The sequence below is a fragment of the Ursus arctos genome, unplaced genomic scaffold, assembly GCF_023065955.2.
Source record: "Ursus arctos isolate Adak ecotype North America unplaced genomic scaffold, UrsArc2.0 scaffold_11, whole genome shotgun sequence".
Classification (NCBI taxonomy): domain Eukaryota; kingdom Metazoa; phylum Chordata; class Mammalia; order Carnivora; family Ursidae; genus Ursus; species Ursus arctos.
Window position 1 is genome coordinate 36,324,847 of NW_026622775.1, and position 24,334 is coordinate 36,349,180.

Genomic DNA, 24,334 nt, shown 5'->3' on the forward strand with positions numbered 1-24,334 from the left:
TGTTACCACCAACCCCCTCATTTTCCCCAACATCCTTCCTTTAAGGATTAAAGTAGAAACCTAGACTTTCTGAGCAAGAAGGACCACTTGTTCCCTGCAAGTCACTTAAGCAGAAACGACAAAAGATCTTTTGAAAACATGTCATCCCCCTCCCGAGTCTATTGCTTCATCAAAACTCTGGAGACTCCATTGAAACATTTTAGCGCTAAGAAGGCAAAAGAATGAGAGATAGTGTGGTCTAGTGGTTAAGAGCTCAGGCTCGGAGTCAGACTAACCTGCCTTACCATCAACGCTTCCACTACCACCTGTGGACTTGGCAGGCTACTTGCCCTTACCGAGCCCCTGGTTCCCTGGGTTTGTGATGGAACTATGTATTGGCTTCGCAGGAGCAGGGTCCGCATTAGATGGTACCATGCATGTGAAGCGCTCAGTGCCGTGGGCGTTAGAAATGTAGCTGTATAGGATGTTTAAAGAGTTTGGGATAGATGTCCCTTGAAAAGCCAAATACTGTGCCTGGCCTGAGAAAGCCATTACTCCCAGTTTCACTCATTGGCCAATATTGTGATAATAATTTCTGAGGAATGGAAAAGAACCAGAGTTCCTGTCAGAGAGGTGGATTGTACCCATTAATCATCAAGATTTTCAATAAAATAAATATTTTGTCTTTATCCATTATATAATTTTTAATTGAAAAGAAGATTGTTAAATGTATCGATGGTGTTCACCAGAGTTCTGATTTTAAAAGAGCGTTTTATAACACTTTAAATAGCTACCTGTGCTACATTTTATTCCCACATTCATTATTTACCATGTGCAAAACAACACATTTTGGAATATTGAATTACAGAATTGGGTGATTTTTAGAATTAATAGCATGTAACTCCTACTTGGCAAATAATGCCTTTTCTCTTCCACTAACAAATAAAATTTTGTATCTCAACTCTTGAAGATTTTTGTAATTTAGGTTCTTATCAGCCTAGGTATAATAGAAAAAAGTAACTTTTTATCTACTAAAGGAAAAACCGGCATATCCTCATCCATACTATAATTCAGATATAAGGATCGCTATGGACGGAGATGAGAGAGGGAAAGAGGAGGCAGAGAGGCATAGAGAGAGACAGACACAGAGATAGAGAATTTGCCATAATGGAGCTTTGGTCTCCTTTTTTTTTCCTGCCATGGGATAACCTGACACAGATTATCTTATCTAATTACCAAATATATACTACTTTTTACTTGAAGTAGTAAATAATCATTGACTACAATTTCATTGGCAGCTGAATTTTGTAACCAAATTTATTTTTCCTCCTTTCTTTTCCAGGTGAGGAAAAAAAAAAAAAAAAGCAAGGGTCTAAAGGCAACGCGATAAGAGACATTTCCTCAAATTTGCATCACGATGGAAACCTTTTGCCTCAAGGTGGCCTTTTGGGTAGCGCTGGTGGGATTTGTAATCAGTGATCATCCTGAGAGCTACAGCACAAACCTGAGCACTCCGGTGGATGACTTCACCATTTTTCATGGGACAGAACTCAACTTCCCAGTTACCACTCATCAGCCCACTAATTTGGCCCTACCTAGCAATGGCTCAATGCACAACTATTGCCCACAGCAGACTAAGATTACTTCAGCTTTCAAATACATTAACACTGTGATATCTTGTACTATTTTCATCGTGGGAATGGTGGGGAATGCAACTCTGCTCAGGATCATTTACCAGAACAAGTGTATGAGGAATGGCCCCAACGCGCTGATAGCCAGCCTTGCCCTTGGAGACCTTATCTATGTGGTCATTGATCTCCCCATCAATGTGTTTAAGGTAGGAAGTAACCACAAATGTATTTGCAGGTTTGAACATGTGCTCTGATTCCAGAGTAAGAGAGTTGCTGCCGACCTTTGGAATTTTAGTCCGTGTTTTTACTAAAAGTGATTTCTGCAGCCTTCAAACTCGGTGGCATTTAAAAATTTTATTATTTGTTAAATGTTACACTTACTTGCTAACTTCATTGTTAACAAAATTGTATTTCTGGGATGACTATTCAAAGTCATGGTCTTTAACGAAGCAGATTCTCATGCCAGCCCTGAGCTTGCTGAGTGGATGGGCCATGTTGGGAAGCAACTGGATTTTTCTGAGATTCAGTTTGCAGGGTGAGATCTGTTGAGCCCAAAGAGTACTTAAAATTAGCATCTCCTCGGTTTCCGTTGCCTTTTCAAGGTGCTGCCTTTCAGCAGCCATGTACCCACAGTACGTCTTGAAATGAAAAGTACCTATTTTATTTTGACTGTCTGGATTGATGATGGAGGGACATGGCTTCCCTCACTGATCTGGGTGACGTAGAGACAGTGGGGTCCACAGGATCCCGGGCCAATGCTAAACTTGTCGAACAGTGTCACTAAAGCTGGTTAAAATAGGCACCAGTTTACTGTCGCCTCCTTCATTTCTTTGGTCTATGGAGTTTCATTTATGGAGGACCCACTGTGTGCCCACCCCTGAGCGAGGAATAAGGATCCCAAGACAAATAAGACAAAGTTGGTGCCTCAACCCAGAGGAAGATAACTAACTAACCCACTGTCACTCTATCACCTCACTTCAGGGACGGGTTAGTATCGAAACAAACTAAAGCCAAAAAGAATTAGATATTTCATACTTGGTCTAGTGGTTGTGAGGGGAAATGGCTGCAAGAATCCAAATGACCTAAAATTCAAGTGAAATCACGTGGTCTGTGCCGGATGTTATGGAATGTCTTTATTCTAAGCCCAGGAGAAGTGCTTCCCTCAGCCTTTATTTTTTTCTCCTATGAAATTATCCATAAAAACAAAGCTATTCTGAGCAGTAATATTCTGCAATATGACTTTAAATGACAAGTTTTTGTTTGTAGACATGATAAAGTTTAAGTAAATCTCTCGGCTTCCAATAGATACACTTAAATGGTGGCAAAATTATCCTCGCCTACCAGGAAAAGCCGCGGTACAATGAAGTGCTAACAATAAAGCTGAAAACAGTGATTACCATCTTGAATGTTACAAATAAGAACCATTTCAGAATTACTCCAATATACTGTTCGCAAAATTGGGGAAATTAGACAACAAATGATTTTAAAAAATACACCATCTCTTTTCACAGAATAGCATGAAAACATATGTTTTCTATTTGAACTTAAAATGGGATTTTAGAACTACAATGCAAAACTTAAAATGTGCAGTTAACTTAAAATGTTTAGCACATGCTGTGGAACTTTAATTTTTTAAAAGGTTATTAATTTTCTCTTTATGAAATATTATGTGTAAACACTTGACTTTCCCATGACATCTTTCTTTAATAATAGGTTTAAAATGTTTATATGACTCTTATTCAAAATTTTACTCCAGTAGTCACATTATAGAGTATTAAACATTGATTATTCATACTTACACTCTAGTTAACCAATCCATCAGGGCTCAGGAGAATAATTATTTCTGAGTTAATTATTCCCATTTGACCATTTGCAAAGAAGCTTTTTGGAAAATCCGTATCTGCAACTGCTGGGAAGGAGACTTGCTTATCTCTTTGAGGTGCTACCTGCCAATCACCAGACTAAACATCATTTCTATTCCATAGCAGCATTTGAAGTCAGATCATCTGGGATATCTCCAATTGGTGAAAATTCAAATAAAACTTTGTTTTACATTCATTTAACAATGGATAATAATTTACATGTCCTCATTTACCATCTGATTCTTCCCTCTTGGGAATCCAAGACTTTATATACCTTATTGTAGTTCTAAATAATGTGGACAGTTTGACATGTTTTTATATCACAGGAGTACGTTTGTGTAACTTCTGTTTTTTCTAAAACTCATGTAATGAGTCATTTAACCAACATTCATTTTAGAAAGTAAACCTTTTGGGTAAAAAAAATATATATACACTTGAGTTATTTTAATCTCCTTCCAGAGGAAAAGAAGAAAACATTTGAGTAAGCTAAGAAGCCTCACAATATTTAGAGGTTATTTCTGCTCTATTCTGTCAGCCCTCTTCTCTAGGCTAGGAGACCATAAGATGTGCAGTTTCCCCGATTTCTGCCCAGGAGAGTCAAGAGAAATCCTTCCAAGCAATGTGAGCTCTGGGCCCTCTTGCCTTTTGTCTGCAGCTGCCTCCTGCTGTAGGAGTCCAGTGCTTTGGTGTCTCACATATCTGACCTGTGGACTCCTCTGACCTTGGCAAGCTGCCCTGAGTTGCAGGGCCAAGTAGCAGCTGTCCATCTCACTTTACCATTTTGTTTAGTACTGAGTGGCTCTTGATGGTCTGTGAGCATGGAAGAGGGAGCAGGTCATTCTACACCTGATTTCCAGAAGTTTCCTAGTGATCTCTATCTTCAGAGGTTCTTTCCTCCAGTCTCTACTGATCTTCACTTCTACCTACTGAGCGTTGCTTTAATAAAAAAACACCCAGGGGCTCCCATGTTTAGTAGTCAAGATCCTCCCTCCTTTGACCATATTTCACCTGCTTCTTACCAGCTCCCTGCATGCATTTACACAGCTCTGGTCAAAATGCCATCACCACCCCTAAGTAAATGACTTTCTCAGAGAGGCTAGATCTAGTCACTGTATGATTGCTGTTGAAGCATTTACAGACCCTAAATTGAAAAAATGAGTCTGGAGTTATATATGTTGCAGGGAGAAGAAATAAGCCAAAAAGTGGAGAGAGACTCCAACGGCCCTGGCTTGTACTCACACACACAGACATGCTACGGGGCGATAAAATCAGACAGTCTGAGACAATAAAATATAAAGCAGAAGGACGCAAAGGAAGCATATAAAGGCCAGTTTCCTTCTTGGTTTTTGAGCATACAAGGGCCTTGCAAATGGCAATGTCAAAGAAAAGTTATTACTAAGTTTATCAAAGGATTACTCTAATTTTTAATTATGCAAAAAGCAGAATATCAATAATTACAAGAGAAGACTGACAAAAGCAGGAAAGAGGAAGGGAAAGGAGTTACAGACCCTTTCAAATATCCACACTTGTCACCTAAACTGATGATGGATTTGAATTGTCAAGAAATTACATTATCTGATAAGTGAATTTTCAAGAAATGCACAAATTTAGCCAGTAAATTAATCTGTTATATAAATTGTTTACATTCATTACAATGGCAAAACAAGTGAAACATTTTATCCAGGTTTAGGGTCACAAATAACCTCCCAACTACTAAATGCCAATATCGGTTGGAAGTACAGAATCTAATAATTGTACTCCTTAATGATTCCATGAGATGATGTTAATGCCCTGGAGTATTGTCTATAGGGAGGTGGGTTATAATTTTGAATAGAGGAGAAACCCTACAAATGATTTGTGCATGCATAAGCCAAAGTTGGGCATCACGTTCCTGCAGGATAACAGCTCACCCATACGTGCCCACAGACATGCCCGTAAACCACCGTACCTCAGCCTATTCGGTAGAAACAGGAATGTGGGAAATAGTGCATGACAGAAGTAGATTGGAGGGGATTAGAATGGTGGCCAAGGGAAGAGGAAAGAAGTTGAGTCCAATGGCGTAGCGTAGAATTCGCTAACATGTGTCGCTGGGAGTTGAAACCAGTGCTGTCGTGGATCATACTGGAGGCGAATAATGTCTCCATTCAGCATGGGGGGTAAAAGCGGATTTGTGAGAACAGGCTACCCACCCAGTGACAGAATCCCATAACCGATTGTCGGTTACTAATTTGGTCCACTCTGAACATTCACCTCTAATTGAGGACAACAATGAAAAATAAACAAATACAATTTCTGTTTGAAATTATCAGGAATATTTTGCAATGGAAAACTGAGACTCAATATGTTGCTCTGGCAGAGGATCTGAGCAATGTGGAAACCAAAGACGTTCGCTTGGAGCCAGTTATCTCTGTATTCACACAGCCTTTGACATCTTGTGCAACTGGAATCCATCCCGTTGTTGGGACAGCCATACACAAGTTGTTTCCTGACACATCAAATCACCAGGGCAACTTCTGCCTCAAAGTTAAATTGCCACAACTTATAGATTGTGGGTCTCAAACATAATAGTTGTTCAGTAAGTGCTTATCAGTATGATTTGAGTTGATGAGGGTCTTTACTGTTAAAATTCACTTCTCATCCACTTTCTTGGAGATCTTCAAGGTAAAATATTGATGGTGATGGTGGTGATGATCACCCAGCTTGTCGGAGGGCCTCTCCATTTATGTACAAGACACAAGTTATTACCTGTGTCTGCACATCCTATTTCCCCAAGTTGATCAAATTACCCACCACATTATTGCATATGTGATAATGGTGGTGTTTCCCTTTCACTCTTCATCAAGCAAATAGAAACAGATCTTTCTCATGTACTCCAGTAATAGTGCTATAATCAAAAAATTAGTATTCCCCGAATTTCGCGAAAAAAAAAGTGCGTCCCTTGACCAAGATCTCTGCCCCAGGTTGGTGCATTGCGTCCCAGCTAAATGTTTCCTGTGGGGTAGTTCTGACCCTGCCTTCCCTCCTGGTGACTCCTCTGCACGCTACTTTCCTCTACCTCCATTGACTGCAGCTAACCTGGCCTGTCTGAGAATACCCAATGCTCTTTCTACCTGCCATAGTTTTCCCTCATGCCTCCTCCAGTTTATTCTACCTGATTCTTCAGATCTCAGCTTAAACATTTATCTCTTTGTCTGGCAAGTATTTATGTCCCAAATTGGGTTATTGCTTTCTCATGGGCTCCTGTGATGCCCTCTATTAACTCTAAAATAGCATTTAACATATACTCGATGATTGTATTTGCCAGTTCATCTGCCTCTCTGCCCCACCAGACTGCAGGTTCCTTGAGGCAAGCTGCCATCCTGCTCATTTATCAGTGTATCTCCTGCATCCAGCATGGTACACAACTTAAAAAATATTTGATGGATGAGTAAAATAAGAAAATGTACTGTATTTGCTTCTCTAAGGATGTTTTTCCTCCCACACAATTCCAGATCTAAGAGCTGAAGTGCTTTTGACTTTTTGAATTTCTCCTCTTTTCCTGCAAACCAGGAATGTCTCAGGGTCCATAAGTCCGTGAGATATGTATGCAAAGCAGAGCAGGACATAACAGGATCATTTTCCCCCTTTGCCTTTGTCTGGGCATTGTGTCGTTTACCTTCCTCTCTCTGGTATGTACAGTCAATTGAAGAGTTTTTTCAAGGTTTCTGTGCAATATGCACTCTTTGAGCACACTTGGTATTGGGATTGGGATTGAAATATTAAACCTACAAGTGATTTGGAATATCAAAAGAACATTCATGTTATTCAAGATTGTATTTGCTCTTCAGAGAACAGGAAATAGGTCGAGTTTCTGGCATTGCTAAGACACATGCGCATTGCAAAAGTTCATTATGCTAACTAGCTGATTTCAGAATATCTGTACACTTAAAATGACAGAGTGATAAATTTATTACCCAATTTGCTGTTTGTTACAAGGAAGTTGCTGTCTGGAAAGGCTTCAGAGCCCTCTCCAACTCTACCTCCCATTCTGACTTTTCGTTTCCTGTGTCTGGGAACCTCATTGCTTTCTCTCATGGTCATGTTAAGTAATTATTCTCATGTGGGGTTACTCCGCTAACCCTCAGCATTTGGCTCACAGCACAGTTATTCCTACTTCAGGGGGATGGGGGATGGGGGATGGAACCCGTCCATAACCGCGAGATTGTTCCCATGGCTGAGGAGGGAGAGATGGTTTCAGTCCTGTTCTTATTAGGAAGGTGTTGAGATGTAAAAGGCATCATGGCTGATGATATTCCTCCATCAAACACTTCAGCTCCTAGAAGAGGCTGCTGTGGTCTAAAATAGAGATGCATAAACTTGACTTTTGAGAAAACAATTTTCACAAGATACGCTGTGCGTGTGTGAGTGTGTGTGAGAGTGTGTATGTAAATGTTGCGCTCCTTCAAATACTCAGATCAATAAAAGCAGATGTTCAGGCTGTTTCATCCCAAAATATTTCTATGGTGTCTTCATCTCATGAGTTGCTAGGATATGAGTGTTATTTCTTTATTATCACACAAGTTTATGCAGTCGGTAGAGTATGCGCACTAAAATGAAAGAGGATGGGGAATCAACTTTACTGTCTCTGAAGTTGATTCTAAGACTAGAGTGATTAAATAAGGACTGTTCTAAGAAATTCTGTCAAAATAAATTTGATATACTGCCAGAAATTCTACAACTGCTTTCTGGAGCTGCCATACTCTCCTGGGAGTTAGAATAACTGCTTTCTATAGCTACAATTTTATTTTTAACTAGGTCTAGTTTTTCTTGGAATAACTTTCCTACATTACAAAGTTAATGGTTGCAATTGAATTCAATAAGAGGACTAAATGTAAGTATCATTCAGTATTAACTTTTGGTAGCCTTATTTTTAAACTTGAACATCAAAAATTTTACAAAACCATGTGCTCTGAAATGTTTACTTAAATTTTGGAACATTTGAAGTCCAGTGTTTCTGGACTCAGGACGCAAAGATTAAGTGTGCCCTCAGGAAGATTTAATACTATTTTTAGATGGGCACATAGAAGTTACTTTTAGAGTATAAGCATCTCTATGAGTTTCATAGACAGTTTGCCATCTCAACTTTTAAAACAACTTACTTAGAAAAGAGCATCAGTAATGGAATCCAGTCAAATCGTGCTTCTCATAATGCTAATCCTAAACATAGGATCCCTATCATTTTAGATCAAATTTTATACTAGAAGATAATGGGGATGGCAATGGATTGACCCTTTGGTTACTCAATGATATCAGATCTTTCTTCTCTAAATGTTCTTCCTTTATTCATTCAATAGATATTTATTGAGCTCCTACTATATACCAGTCATTGGGGAAATAGCAATGAAGAAAAACACTCATCCTTGCCCTCATGGAGCTTACATCCTAGCCGAAGAACAAGACCAACAAGCAAGTGAAATACGTAAATATATAGCATATGAGATAACTGCTAAGGAGAAAAGTAAAATGGGAAAGAGGAATAGAAAGAAGGGGAAGAAGATATTAATTTTAGAGTGGGTGGCCAAAGAATGCCTCAATACAAGGTGACAGTTGAATAAAAACTTAAAACATAAAAGGAGCAAACCATGCCACTGTCTACGGTAAGAGCATTCCCGCCAGAGGAAAGGGCGAGTGCAAAGGCCTGGAGGCAGGAATGTGCCTGGAGGGTTAAAGGACCAGCAAGGAGGCCATAGTAGTGAGTGGAAGGGAGAGAGTAGTAACATGAGGTCACAGGGATAGGCAGGTAAAGTATGTGATGGGGGGAAGCAGATAACATAGGGCCTGCCTAATAATAGGGTAACCATATATTTTAGCATCCAAACCAGGATAGTTTGAGAGTGAAAGGAGACACCGTCAATAATTACATCTGGAGGGGCGCCTGGGTGGCACAGCGGTTAAGCGTCTGCCTTTGGCTCAGGGCGTGATCCCAGCGTTATGGGATCGAGCCCCACATCAGGCTCCTCCGCTATGAGCCTGCTTCTTCCTCTCCCACTCCCCCTGCTTGTGTTCCCTCTCTCGCTGGCTGTCTCTATCTCTGTTGAATAAATAAATAAAATCTTTAAAAAAAAAAAATAACAATTACATCTGGACAATAGGCATAAACCCAGATTGTCCTAAAAATACCAGGAAACATAGTCACCCCACCTGTACATCTTTATAAAGCCCTTAGACTTTTCCTCTGAGTGAGATGGAAAGCTTTTATTTATTTATTTATTTTTAAAATATTTTATTTATTTATTCGACAGAGATAGAGACAGCCAGCAACAGAGGGAACATAAGCAGGGGGAGTGGGAAAGGAAGAAGCAGGCTCATAGCAGAAGAGCCTGATGTGGGGCTCGATCCCATAACGCCGGGATCACGCCCTGAGCCGAAGGCAGACGCTTAACTGCTGTGCCACCCAGGCGCCCCGGAAAGCTTTTATTTTTTTTTTTAAAGATTTTATTTATTCATTTGAGAGAGACAGAGAGAGAGAGTATGAGCAGGGGGAGGGACAGCAGGGCAGGGGGAAGCAGACTCCCCACCGAGCAAGAGCCCAATGTGGGGCTCGATCCCAGTACCCTGGGATCATGACCTGAGCTGAAGGCAGACGCTTAACCAACTGAGCCACCCAGCCACCCCAAGATGGAAAGCTTTTAGAAGCCTAAGAGCAGATGAGTGACATGATTTGGTTTATATCTTAACAAGAACATTCTCGCTAGTGGGTTGAGGAGCACTTCCTGAATCAATGAAGGTAAAATATACAATCTTAAAATACGTTACGTATACCAATGTACAACAAGAGAATACTGTTACCTGTGGCTCAACCTGTGTTTGCTTTGTGCCAGGCTCACTCATTTGATCCTCACAACAAGCTACGATGCACTACTGTGGCCCGAAAATGTAGAAACTGAGATGCGGCGCTTAAGGAATTTTCTCAGGGTTACACAGCCAGCAAGTGGCAGAGCTGGATTTGGATCCAGTGTCATCTCAGAGACCATGCTGTCTCTGAGCAGCCACACTGCTTCTCTCCCACATACCTCATAAGGCAAACTTCATAGTCCTCCACATGCCATCCTTTGTACAGAAATATAATTTCAAAGACTGTCTTCAAAAATGAAGTCAGACCCTTTTCTCTCCTCCATTGAACCCAACAGCTTCTTTAGTTGCTTATTTAAGACAGAAATAACACATCATAAAGGAAAATGTGTGTGATACAGAGAGGCTCTCCAGAATAGCAGCTATGTTGTAAATCTTGCTGATTGCACTGGCACGTCTGCTAAACAGATTTTTGTATTCCATACTCACTGTCATGTTGGGGAGGTCAACTGACAGAAAGGAGGCAGCAAGCAAAATAATAAACTGAAAAGAAAGTTTGAGTCATTGATGAGCTGCTGGTCTAGAAACATGCATCTGCTTATCTGCTCAGAGGGACACATTTTGCCAAATAGGTGTCTCACCCAGTTCTTGATGGGAAGGCTGGGCAATTTTTCTGTGAACGTGAGACAGAAAATGAGTGTCTGTGGCTAGCCCATAGTTTTATTTGGGCTGGAAACATCAGATTTTACTGATGAAACTCAATGCTGCATTCCTAGACTTTCCTTCCTAGGTTTTGCAGATGCACAAGAATTAAAAGGGGAATGTGAAACACAATGGATGATGTTTGGGAATAGGTCTCAACTGATGTTTAAAAGGAAGTCAGAAATCCTCAATTTAAAAAATTGACATAAGAACCACGTGTTTTGTGAAGTGATTCCATGGACTCTAAAACTATTTAGGGGTGCCTGGGTGGCTCAGTCAGTTAAGCATCCAACTCTTCATTTTAGCTCAGGTCATGATCTCGGGGTCGTTAGATAGAGTCCTACATTAGGCTCCACACTGGACGTGGAACCTGCTTAAGATTCTCTCTCTCCCTCTGCCTCTGCCCCTCCCCGCTGCACTCTCTCTTTCTCTCTCTCTCTCTCAAAAATACATACATACATAAATACCTAAGTAAGGAACTTTAATAGCCCTAATTATAAAAGCAACAAGTAAAGCAAATACTTACTGAACATGTTAAACGTGTCCACAGTCGTTGACTGTCAAAGCGTGAAAGGTAGTGGGCTCACAGCTCTGCCAAGTCCTGAGCACTATACTACGCCCCATCCCACATGAGTTTTCTGTCTGGTGAAGCAATTCTGCAGAATGTCTGTACCAAGAAAGAAAAAACAAATCTCTGCTGTGAACCTTTAACTTAGTTCCATAAAATAAAAATGTCTAAGACACTCCAAAATTTCTCCTTTAAAATAATGTCATTTATGTCATAAACACTGTTTCTTGGCCTATTTCCACTGTTTCCCCAAATCTGATTTTCTTATAGAAGCTAAAACCTAGGAAAATTAGGGAAATGTTACATAATTTAAGAGCCATAATACTGTGTAAACTTTTTAAAATTTTTATTGAAATATAATATACATCCAGAAAAATGTATGTGTCCACTCCATGAATTTTTACAAAATGAACATATCTGTGTAACCAGGATCAAGAAACAACATTACCTGCCCCCAGAAGTCCCTCAGTCACTAACCACCCTAATTCCCAAGGCAACCACTTTCCCAACTTCTAATGGCATGAATTTGCCTGTTTTTGTATTTTATATAAATGGAACCATATGATATATATTCTTCTCTGTATGGCTTCTTTTGCTCAACATTATGTTGGTGAGAGTAACCCACATTGTTGTGTCGTAGCTGATTCATTTTCATTACTGCATAGTACTTCCTTGTCTGAATATGTCACATTTATCCACTCTATTATATGTAGGCATTTAAATAGTTTCTGATTTTGAGCTAATAAGAATGTGCATCTATGTACGTTCTCATATGCATCTTTGTATGCATACATATGCTGAAATATACACACACACACATGACCTACATACGTATATATCAAAATATATAGGTAATACTTACATATCAACATATACCTATATATTAAATATATATCTTGATTATAAATCTTTAATATAAATTTTGATCAGTAATTTTGAGAACTTACCAGGGCATGTTATGGTATTAGAAATTAGGCAGGATTTCCTAAACGGAGATTTTTTTTTTTCTAATTCTAGATGCTCTAAAGACCTGTGTGGTATATGTGTGAATTTTGTTCATTGTAATATTTTTTTGCCTTCAAGCAAATCTGTTAACTGCTTCCATAATGGATAATCCCCAAATCAACTCACACATTTGCTAAATGTCTATAGAAAACACAAATCTAGGATAGCCATGACTTTGAGTGGCACACATTCTGTTTGAGAATATAAATGCATACAATCAAGTTAGTGCAAATGCCACTGTAATTTTATACTTTGGTGTTTTGTTGAAGTTTTTGAGACCACCAAACACATACACATGAAAAACATTTTGAATGTGAAACACCTATTAACATTTTCTTTAAAAAACAGAAACACTGTCATTTCTCCTTCTCCCAAAGTAATATATGCAGCTAAAACAAAACTAGTCAAATTAATTTCAAGAGTAACAGAAATAAAATTAGGCATCAGCATTTTCCATTACGGCTATAATAAATGGTTATTTATTTTAAAACGTGAAAACATACCATGAAACACATTTAAAAACCATGATTGCAAACAGTAAATGTTACGAGAGTTTAAGTTGAGTTGATGAAATTTTCCACACAATCTCTCTGAGGTTAATTTTGTTACATGACATATCTTGGGTGTGCCAGTTGCTAGGTACAACTTGGAGGTTTAGTTGTAATCTGGTTACTTCTTTGGTTAAGGGAGGGTTGCTATAGAAATTTAGCAAATTGTAATTTACGAAGACAGAATAAAATCCCTCTTAACGTCATCCACAAAATTTGCATTGCAACATCCCGAAAAAGTAATTGTATTCACCAAAACACCAATTCGATTTCAAATGGAACTTAACGATGGTCTTACAATGCAGTTAATACATACTCCCCAAAGGTGTTCAGAAGTGAGTGAAATGTGAGAGCCCTGGGTTTTGTAATCTTGTGAAAATGCATTTGAACTCAGGTGATGTGTTGAACCTTTTCCTGCTTTTTGTTCCAAGGAAATAGTTAGCTTCACAGTAATATTTTCATTAGTTTTATGGAGTGACCTTAAAGCTGCCTCCAGCTCCCATAAAGGAGGGGAAGTGAACCTGGAAGGTAGTAGACACTAAAAGGGAGATTCCAGTACGTCATCTGCAAGCCCTGAGTGCTCACCACTTCTGCTTTCTCCTGAGTCTCTGACCCAGAAGTGGGCAAACTACAGCCAGCAGGCCAAACCCCACCCAATGCCTATTTTTGTAAATGAATTTTTATTGGAACGCAGCCATACCCAATTACTTACATAAATAGTTTTGACAGATACCATATGATCTGCAAAGGCTAAAATACTTGCTATCTGGCCATTAAAAAAAAAAACAAAACCAAACCTATTCAACCCCTGTGGCATCTCACCAACTACCCTGCTCCCTGCTTTTCATCCTTGCCTCTCATTCTCCTTCATTTTGTTCCCTAGCAGGTCAAACTCAAGACCTGATCTTCAAAAATATTACTGCATCTTCCTAACCTTTGATATTTTGAGTGGCTTAGGCCTTCAATGCCGCAAAAAAGTAAATGGGCATCATCCCAAGAAATCAAAATATGTTTTTTTTAAATGGTTTGTGACTGATCTTGAATAAATCCCTTGATCTTTCAAGAAATTATTTTTATATGAAAAAAATAATGAAGGACCCCCCCGTCTCATGGAGTCCCATTAGGCATAATAACACATAGTAGGCATGTTCCTGAGGTGACTACTAACATCAATTAGAAGAACAGCTAAGGGCTGTTATCGTCTCTTTGTCTTCCCCATTTAGTTATCACACATCAGAACTTTGGCCTCATTGAGGGTCTTAGTGACCAGATATCCATGAAGCCTGTTGGGCAAATCATGCATCTGTGGTCAAAACTGAAGAAGTTCTAAATTCTTTGTCATGAACTTAGAGATGTTTATTATATTGTCTTTCAAACAATTAAGAGCAGCACTAAACCAGGTGACCAGATCTTTGGGCAGCCATTCATGTTTCAGTTAAGAAAAAAAAGAAGTAAAGAAGACTTTTCCACCTACTAAAGAGAAATTTCACACCAAAAAAAGGTACTCGCTAAAGATCTTAAAGACAAAACCTTTACATATTTGAAATTATTTTATCAGAAAATCACTATACTTTATATTTCTTTGATAAGCCAATTAAATTACATGGTCACAATTTAAAATAAGTGACTTTTTTTTAATCTTTGTGCTATAAAATTCAAGGAATTTTTCTTTTTTTTTTCTTTTTTTTTTTAAAGATTTTATTTTATTTATTTGACAGAGATAGAGACAGCCAGCGAGAGAGGAAACACAAGCAGGGGGAGTGGGAGAGGAAGAAGCAGGCTCACAGCGGAGGAGCCTGATGTGGGGCTCGATTCCATAACGCCAGGATCACGCCCTGAGCCGAAGGCAGACGCTTAACCGCTGTGCCACCCAGGCGCCCCCAAGGAATTTTTCTTTGATAATGGACCAAAGGGCCATGTCACAAAGGGGAAAGTAGGGAAAGGATCAGAAATACTCTGTGTTCCTTTTTTATACACTGTGTGTGTGTGTGTGTGCGTGCGCATACACGTAATTTTGTGGCACCAGATATTCTCTGTGTGTATCAGTCCTTTCTCAGTTGTTGGGGAAAGAAGGTGCTACAGGGGTTGGAGGAAAGAAGACAGAGTTGGGTGATGGATTCATCCTTGGGGATCAACTCTTAGACACTATGTAATTCATCAGGTACACAGAAGACAGTTCATATATATTTAGGAAAAGAAGAAGAGGTGGAAGGAGGGAGGGAGAGAGGCAGCATAGACTCTCAGAATGTGAGAAGTCAACATCTTTAGTTCCAATTGTGTGAACCAGAACACTGAGCTGTTTATAATCTTAAAGAGGTACTAATTCAAATCGGTCCTGCTTTCAGGTTGATATAATAAAAGCAATCTCTCAGCTGATAGACCAGGGTCCACCTCTAGTGTGGTTTTGAAATTCTTTACTTGTTTACAGTAACTTCTAACTCTCATGAAACGATAAACATTTTATAGTTTGTGGAAATGGTCCAGAAGACCATTACATTTACATTTACATCCATTTCATGCAGTACTACTCAAGATTAAAAAGGAACAAGCTATTGAGATATACAACAATTTGGATGAACTACAAGGGAACCATGCTGAGTGAAAAAAGCTAAACTCTAACGATTATATATTATATGATTCCATTTATGTGACATTCTTGAAATGACAGAATTATAGAGACCGAGAACAGATCAGTGGTTACCAGGAGTTAGGAATGGGGAAGGGGCGGCAAAGGGAGTGTGATTATAAAAGAACATCATAAGGGATCCTTGTGATGAAGGACCTGTTCCATATATTGACATGTCCTAAAACTACATAGAACTAAATACAAACCAATGAGTAACATTGGAGGAATATGAATAATATTGCTGGATCATATTAATGTAAAGAATGATAGTACCAGTTTACAGTGCTACCAACATTGTATGCCAGTTCCAATTCTTCCACAAGTTCACTAACACTTACCATTATCAGTCTTTTTCATTATAGCCATTCTAATGTTGTATAATGGTATTTCATTGTGGTTTTAATTTCTATTTCCCAATAGACTCATGATTTTGAGTATTTTACATTTTCATGTTCTTAGCTATTTGTATATCTACTTTGGTGAAATGTCTATTTAAATTTCTTATACTTTTTGTTATTTGTCTTTATATTTTTTAATTGTGGGAGTTTTTTATGTACTCTAGACAGAAGTCCTTCATCAGATATATGATTTGCAAGTATTTTTTCCACTCTGTAGTTTTTCTTTTCATCTTCTTAATGGTGTCTTTTGAGGAAGACAAATTTTTAATATTGACTAAATACAGTTTATCAAATTGTTCTTATATGGATCATGTTTCTGTGTCATATCTATGAAATCTTTGCCTAAACCAATTTCACAAAAAAATTCTCCAGTGTTTTCTCTAACAGTTTTATAGTTTTAGCTCTTACATTTAGATGTATGAACACAATTAATTTTTGTGTAGAATATGGGGTAAGCATCTAAGTTGTTTTTTTGTTTTTTTTTTTTTTTTTGCATAGGCATATCCAGTTGTTCCAACACCATTTTTGAAAAGACTGCCCTCTTATCATTGTATTGCCTTGGCACCTTTGTCAAAACTCATTTGATGATCAATGTAAGAGTTTATTTCTGGACCTTCTTTTCTGTTCCAACGACCTATGTGTCTATTGTTACACCAATACCATTCTGTCCTGATTACTGTAGTTTATAGTAAATTTTTAAACAGATATTTTAAGTCCTAATTTGTTCTTTCTTTTTTCAAAATTGTTTTGCTTGTCCTAGGTTCTTTACATTTATATATAAATTTTAAGATAAACTTATTCATTTCCTTGAATTTAGATAGGAATTGTATTGACCCTTTAGGTGAGTTTGAAGAAAACTGCCATCTTAACAATATCAAGTCTTCTAATCTATAAACATGTATTTAAATCTTTGATTTCTCCAGTATTTTGTAGCTCTCAGTACATATCATACACTTCTTTTGTCAAATGTATTCCTAAGTATTTGACACTATTTTGAGGGAAGTTGTCTCTTAATTTCATTTTTGAATTTTTGGATTTTCCATTACTGCTATATTGAAATGCAACTGGTATTTGTATTTTGCTTTTGTATTCTGTGACTCTGATGAACCCCTCACCATTACTCTTGCAGCAACGATTTTTTTTTTCTGCTTGTGTGTGATGGTGAAGAATAGAATGACTATTAAAACAGTTTGGTGCCACTGTCTTGGTTCATGCTAAGGCATCAGTGGTTTTACCCACCATTGCTTTTGTACCAACAGGGCAAAAGACAGTAATCTGCTAGTGTTATCTTGATCTTGCAGACTCCATGAAAGGTTCTCAGGGATCCTCAGGAGTCACATACAACACTTAAAAGAACCACTGATCTAGATGATCTCTAAGCACCTGTCCAAGTCTGAAACTATTTTTAAAATCTAAGATAAATGTTGTTTACCAAACTTGTCTTAATAACATTTGATTAAATGGCTGATGGCTGATTTTCATGGCAGTTAATATTCCTTAGACAAGCACAAGTATCTCCAAATAATCGAGGATCTAGAAAAGGAACCTTGGTGTTACTGTAGACTAATAAATTTGTATGTTTTCTGTTCTAGGTAGCACTAAAAATAAACAAAGTGCTTACACTAGAGATGCAGTACATATCAAATAGCAAGATTAGAAGCAAAACTAAGTAGTAACCTATTGGTCTTGAGTGTACAATTTAATGTTATGTCATCTCTGAATAACCATAAATAAGACAGTTATATCAAATTCATTTTCAAAACTTTTTTAAACACCTTAATTTTACATAATTACACTAATAGACCCTTGACTGGAAGATTCAAATAGCTACTTATCTACTATTTTTTCCTGCATTTTATATGTTGTCAGCATTATATTTAAAATATGATGCTTATGGGGCGCCTGGGTGGCTCAGCCGTTAAGCATCTACCTTCAGCTCAGGTCATGATCCCAGGGTCCTGGGATCAAGCCCCGCATCAGGCTCCCTGCTCAGCAGGAAGCCTGCTTCTCCTCTCACACTCCCCTTGCTTGTGTTCCCTCTCTCGCTGTCTCTGTCGGATAAATAAATAAAATCTTTAAAAAAAATATGATGCTTATAACTCACTGGACAAATTTACTGTATATTTTAGCTTTTTCCTGGAGAGTAATAAAATACTGCTGATTCAGTCAAGGTAAATAAATAGTCTCAACACTTCAATCTATGGGATTCCCACAGGTTTTGACATCTTTAATCTTTTTGGATAGAAAAAAGGGCAAAGAGGACTAAAAGAGTCACAGATGGGAAAAATAAAAGAGAAATTGGAAAAAAATTAATCATACAAAATGAAGGGAAGGATTGAGGTAAGATTAGGGATAAATGGAGTTGAATAGCTTCAGAGAAGCCAGTTACAAACTGGAGTTCTGATGTGAAAAAGAAATCACACAATTTATGAGCTGGTAAAGAATTTAGAGATAAGAAATGTTGGGCCTGAACTAGATTATTTGGCAGAGGAGGGAAGCAAGGCCCAAGGATTTCTGACAGGACTGGAGCTGGAAGTCAGGATTTCCAACTTCCCCCTCAGGATGTTCCACTCCTCTCCATTCCCATTAAATATAACTCTCGCGGCTTTAATACTGTCTGTACCACACATAGCACTTCCCCAGAAGATAGCCAGGCTTCCAAAAATTTAATGGTGAATTGTAAAAATGCATGTCATTCTTCTGTGAAGTTTCATTACATGACTGGTAATTCGGACATCTTAGGTATGTTTTTCTGTTTCACTTTATGTCTTGGCTATTGGAAATCTTGAAGTTTTATTGTCAAATGACTTTCTGTTATTAAGTATTCAAAATCACCTCAACCTTAGGTACTATAACACGTCGGCTTCAGCATCAATTGTATTCTCCCTGCCATCCCCTCCCCTGGATAAATACGGTACCATTTCTTCATGCTTCATACCATTTCTTGGTTGGGTCATTGTTTCTAACTACGTGGGATAATTAATTTCCTGTGACCACATGACATACTTTCACAATGAAGAACTAACTCCAGTTCTTAAGATTTTGTACATTAAATCGTTAAATAAGGTGCATGCCTTTAACTAGGCCATTGGTTTTCCCTTTTCCTACTTATCACCAATTCTTGGTAAGTCTTTTGTAGCTATTCCCTAAATCTGTGTGTAGGGATCTCTACCAGTTTCCTTTGTTTTGCTTTGTTCTGCTTTGGTTTTGCCTGTTGGTTTTTTTTAAATAAGTACCAGCATGTACTACCATAGAGACTGCTGATTAAAAGAAACAATTAAAGTTTTCATTAGGTTTGGGGCCTTATTGTGTGTCCAGGTCAGAGCGCTTATTTTCTATAATTAACTATGCTTGCACTTTGTTACAAGAAAATGTAAGCCGCCAGTCATGACACATATGTAAAATCTTTTCTCCATTCAGGAAAAGCCAGGGTTCATTTTTTCCAACATAAATCTTCTCCCTGTTATGAATGAAATCTTAGAGTATTGACACATGTCTTTGGCACTGACCTGTGTAATTTTGTTATTGAGTCCTTGTAATGTTTCTGCTTTAAAGAAGTTTAATTCTTTTCCACCCAATGATCCTTTGGTTTTCTGCATGCAAAATAAGCAGAAGTCTCAGGTCCCCTGCTTCTAGTTGGCATCCTTACGGCAAACAGAGTTATTCGAAAGAGATATTCCTTTTCATTCCCAGCCCTCAGGTAACTGAGACTGTTGAGTATAAGCCCATATATTGGGTGAACCATCATTCTTCTAAGGAAGAAAGCTTCATGGCTTTGGAACTCTGGTTTCAAATAGTATTTTTCCTCTTTTTCTTTCCGCTCTTCCACTTGGTTGTTCTTTTTTTTTTTTTTTTATTTGTCAGAGAGAGATAAAAAGAGAGAGAGCACAAGCAGGGGGAGCGGCAGGCAGAGGGAGAAGCAGGCTCCTTGATGAGCAAGGAGCCCTATGTGGGACTTGATCCCAGGACCCCGAGATCATGACCTGAGCCCAAGGCAGATGCTTAACCAACTGAGCGACCCAGGCATCCCCACTTGGTTGTTCTTAACAGCTATGTATTTCAGATTCTAAAAAGTTAAGACCTCAGCAAAAATGGAAACACTGACAATTCAATAGTGTAAGATACGGACGGCGAGGAGTAGCAACAACTCCATGTTTCCCAGGGAGTGCAGAGTATCAGGAGCAGTGCCTCATGGGAACTAACACTTAGGATATGTGATGGGCCAGGCCGTGTTCTGAGTGCTTTGCATGGATTAATTCATTTCATACCCACATCCACCGGAGGGCATAGATCTTCTTCTTATCTCCAGTTTTCTCTGAGGCACAGTTAACTTGTCTAAGTGATGCCAGGGGACATCGCAGACTCCAGATCCTATTCTCTCTGCCATTGTGCCAGGCCACCTCCTCCTCCTGTTGAGCGGCCACGGAATGTTGCTTACAGCTTCTTTAGGGACGGTTACGTCTGTTCATCTTCCAGGTAGTAATCTCCTTGAGAATGAGGTCTCGTGTGCTTATGTCATCTCCTACCACCCTGCACCTGGTGACTTGGATGGTCCTTCTTCACATTCTCCTGGAAAAACAGGACAGAAAGTAGAGACTGATAACAATCGGCTGTACAAATAGCTCACTTTTCCAGATGCTTACTTCTGCTAATCCCTCTGTTTGGATTGTCTCACCTGTTGCCTACAGTAACCCTCCACGGTAGCTGCCACCCCCGTCTTCATTTTCTAGAGGAGGGAACTGAAAAGCAATGAGGTTAATCAACAAGCCAAGGTCACACAGGAACAAGCAGAGCCTACAGTCCGAGGAGAGCTTTGGGGCCCACGCTCTTAACTGCTATGCCAAGCCACTTGCTTTAATGAAAAAGAAGTGCTTCTCCAACCCCCTAGGTCTCTGAGGGCACCCAGCACCAGAATTGAGAAGGTTTATGGAGTTGCTGCTCTGCTCTGCATTTGTCATAGACTCCAAATTTGGGGCAGGTCAGGAGGCAAAAGGGGCCTGTCGAAGGAAAATGTGTGTGGATAGAGTCGAAGCTATGATTTTTACTTCATTTATCTCTATGAAAACTCTGCCTCAGGGTGCCCGGATGGCTCAGTCAGTTCAGTGTCTGCCTTCAGCTCAGGGCATGATCCCAGGGTCCTGGGATCAAGCCGCACATCAGGCTCCCTGCTAGCAGGGAGCCTGCTTCTCACTCTGCCCTTCCCCCTGCTCATGCTCTTCTCTCTCTGTCTCTCAAATGAATAAAATCTTTAAAAAAAAAACTCTGCCTCAATCCTGAAGCAATTAAAACATAAAGGAAAAGCAAAATCCATTTTCAGTCACGCACAGTGATTTATTTTATTGTATCCGATTTGAGATTTGCAACAGCCAGAGAGCATGTTCCCATTAAAGGCCTGTCCTGGGCATCACAGGCATTATAATTAACTCAGTCTGTGCTATTGGAAGATGTTCTTGTTTACTACTGATTTGACTATTCAACTTCTACATCCCAGCCCCTCCCCCAGCAAGGAAGAAAACCTTAGAACCCCACTTTTTGAACCCTGGTACCGGGTCCATCATCTTCAATTCCAAGTGACACTACCAGAATTCATGGTGAGGAGAAGAGAACCTTTAATTTGAGATTTTCAGCTACTATCGACTGTGCTCATAAATCCCTCATTCCTGTCTAAGATGGGTGGAGTGCCACAAAGGGAGGAAGAGCATCCCTCAGCCGCACCGGATGGGCCGGAAGGAAAACTAGCACACAAAAAAATGTGCCACTGGTTTTATTTATCCCATTATTAAGATGCCATGACAATAACAAAAGTAGTGCCCAAGTAATAGCATTAAGTGGCAGGAGATGACATCTGGAATAGATAAAGAGGGGTAAATGCGTTTCTATTATCCTTGTTTTCATTAAGTTGTGCATAAATGGTACATTTCCATTTATGATTACAAATTATAGCAATTCCAAATAACTAATGTTTGTGTGGTACAGATTCAGTTTGCAGAATTCTTTCATATGCATTGTTCTGATTGAGCCCCCAGATGGTCATCATACCATTGTTGGAGGCATGAGAACCACCCCATTTAACAAATCCAGAAATGAGACTTAGAGGGGTTTACCCAAGGTCACACAGTAACAGGTAGATCTTGGACTCGAACCTAAGTCTTATGAGTTCACAACATTCGGGTCTTGCAGAACAGTGAAGTCACCTGGTACTGAAGTGTGTCTTTATGGACTGATGCCTTTAGGGACTACTGCGGTGAGGGAGTAGTGGGAAGCAGGCCCTAAACTACTATGAGTTTTGATTTCATATGTTCGTATTTTATACCACTTCTGTTCCTCCTGCACTACCTGGCTGTCAGCTATCATTTTTGTTGATCATAGTGCTTCTAGAGCAGTGGTTCTAGTTGTGTGTGGTTGATGGCCCGGCACTATCAGCATCACCCGGGAACTTGTTAGAAATGCAAATGCTGCATGTCAACTATACTACAATAAATAAATAAAATAAAATAATAAAATAAAGAAATGCAAATTCTCAGGCCCCCACCTCATATCTACTAAATCAGACACTCTGGGAATGGAGCCCAGCAATCTGGTTTAATGAGCCCTCCAGGTGATTCTGATGCTCGGAAAGCTTGAGACCCACTCCAGTGGAGCAATGATTCTCAACCTCAGCTGTACACTGGAATCACCTGGGAGCCTTACAAAGCTACTGAGGCTTGTATCCAACCCCAAGGATTCTGGCTTATTGGTCTACGGTAGGGTTTCCAACCTTGGCACTATAGACATTTTGGGCTGGATAATTATTCACTGGGGAAGCCTATTCTCTACCACCTAGACGTTAGTAGCTTCTGTCCCCGAACCCAGCTATGATAACCAAAAATGTCTCCAGACATTGCCAGATGTCCTCTGGGGGGCAAATTGCCCCAAGATGAGAAGTACTGTCTAGGGCCATGGTCCAGGTACTGGGATTCTTTTTTTTTTTTTTTTTTTTTTAAAGATTTATTTATTTATTTATTTGACAGAGATAGAGACAGCCAGCGAGAGAGGGAACACAAGCAGGGGGAGTGGGAGAGGAAGAAGCAGGCTCCTAGCGGAGGAGCCTGATGTGGGGCTCGATCCCATAACGCCGGGATCACGCCCTGAGCTGAAGGCAGATGCTTAACCGCTATGCCACCCAGGCGCCCCCTGGGTACTGGGATTCTTAAAAGCTCCCTAAATCATTCTAATGTACAGGCAAGACTGAGAACTATTACTCGGGAGGGATCCTGGTAATGAGCAGCTTTGGATGTGCGCTGGACTAAAGAACAATAAAAGCTCAACTTTATAGCATTGGGTGTAAAGTAAGAGTAAGTCATCCTGTGGTGAAGATTCGGGCAGTTTGCCCATAAGGAAAGCACATGAGCTTTAGGACACAAATTTCACCTCAACCAATTGGCTCATTACATTTTTGCTACCTTTCTGGTTATTATGTTCCAGAAAACTGACATAAACAGGTACAATGCACATAGCTGAAAGCTTCCAACTAAGTAGACATTGCTTTGTACTAAACATAGTGGTGGACAGAGATCCTGCTTTTGGATCTCGTCATTCTAAAAACAGGTTGCTTATGAGTATACCATGTGGGATAAGTCCTTTAGGTAAATCTGGTTTTGGCAGGTTAAAAAATGCAGCCTGTCAATTTTATATTGGTTTGGACATCATCCAAATCAGCCACACACATCCATAATCTCTACATTAATATCTGCCATTTAGAGGTACTTTAGTTTTCAGGTGATGATCGGGAACTTTGTATTTCAACTATAGACAAATCCCCTAGGCTAGAACCAAGAAAAGTATCCTTCCGTAAAATCTGTACTCAGCAGATTGGCCTCTACTGTCTCAGCAATTGGTCTCTGTAGGCACTTGAGAATGCAGTTAGACCACAGGATGTGCTTCATGTCCACATGCCTGCTCTGTGGTTCTTATCAGGCTGGACAGTCTCATCACAGCCCAGACTGCGAGGTCTCCAGACCAAGAGTTGGTGGCAGCTCCTCTTTAACCTGAAGTCTTAAATAGAACAGTATTCCCCCACTTCCTCAAACGACTCGCTGGCAGGTGCGTGGTTTCTTTCAATGTAAGGAATGGAAATATGACTCTGGGATACTGATAAACTACATCTAAATAAAAAGTAAATTACAAGATGAATGTTTTCAGGGC

At 39.4% G+C, this 24,334-nt stretch overlaps 1 protein-coding gene across 1 annotated transcript in view; it reads left to right on the forward strand.

The window, feature by feature from the left end:
- Positions 1–24,334, forward strand: part of EDNRA (endothelin receptor type A) — a 56,301-nt gene that overhangs the window by 2,919 nt on the left and 29,048 nt on the right. The window contains exon 2 of the mRNA XM_026499442.4: positions 1,322–1,816. Coding sequence (XP_026355227.2) covers positions 1,397–1,816 — 420 coding nt within the window. The 5' untranslated portion in view covers positions 1,322–1,396. The remainder of the gene's footprint in view (positions 1–1,321; positions 1,817–24,334) is intronic.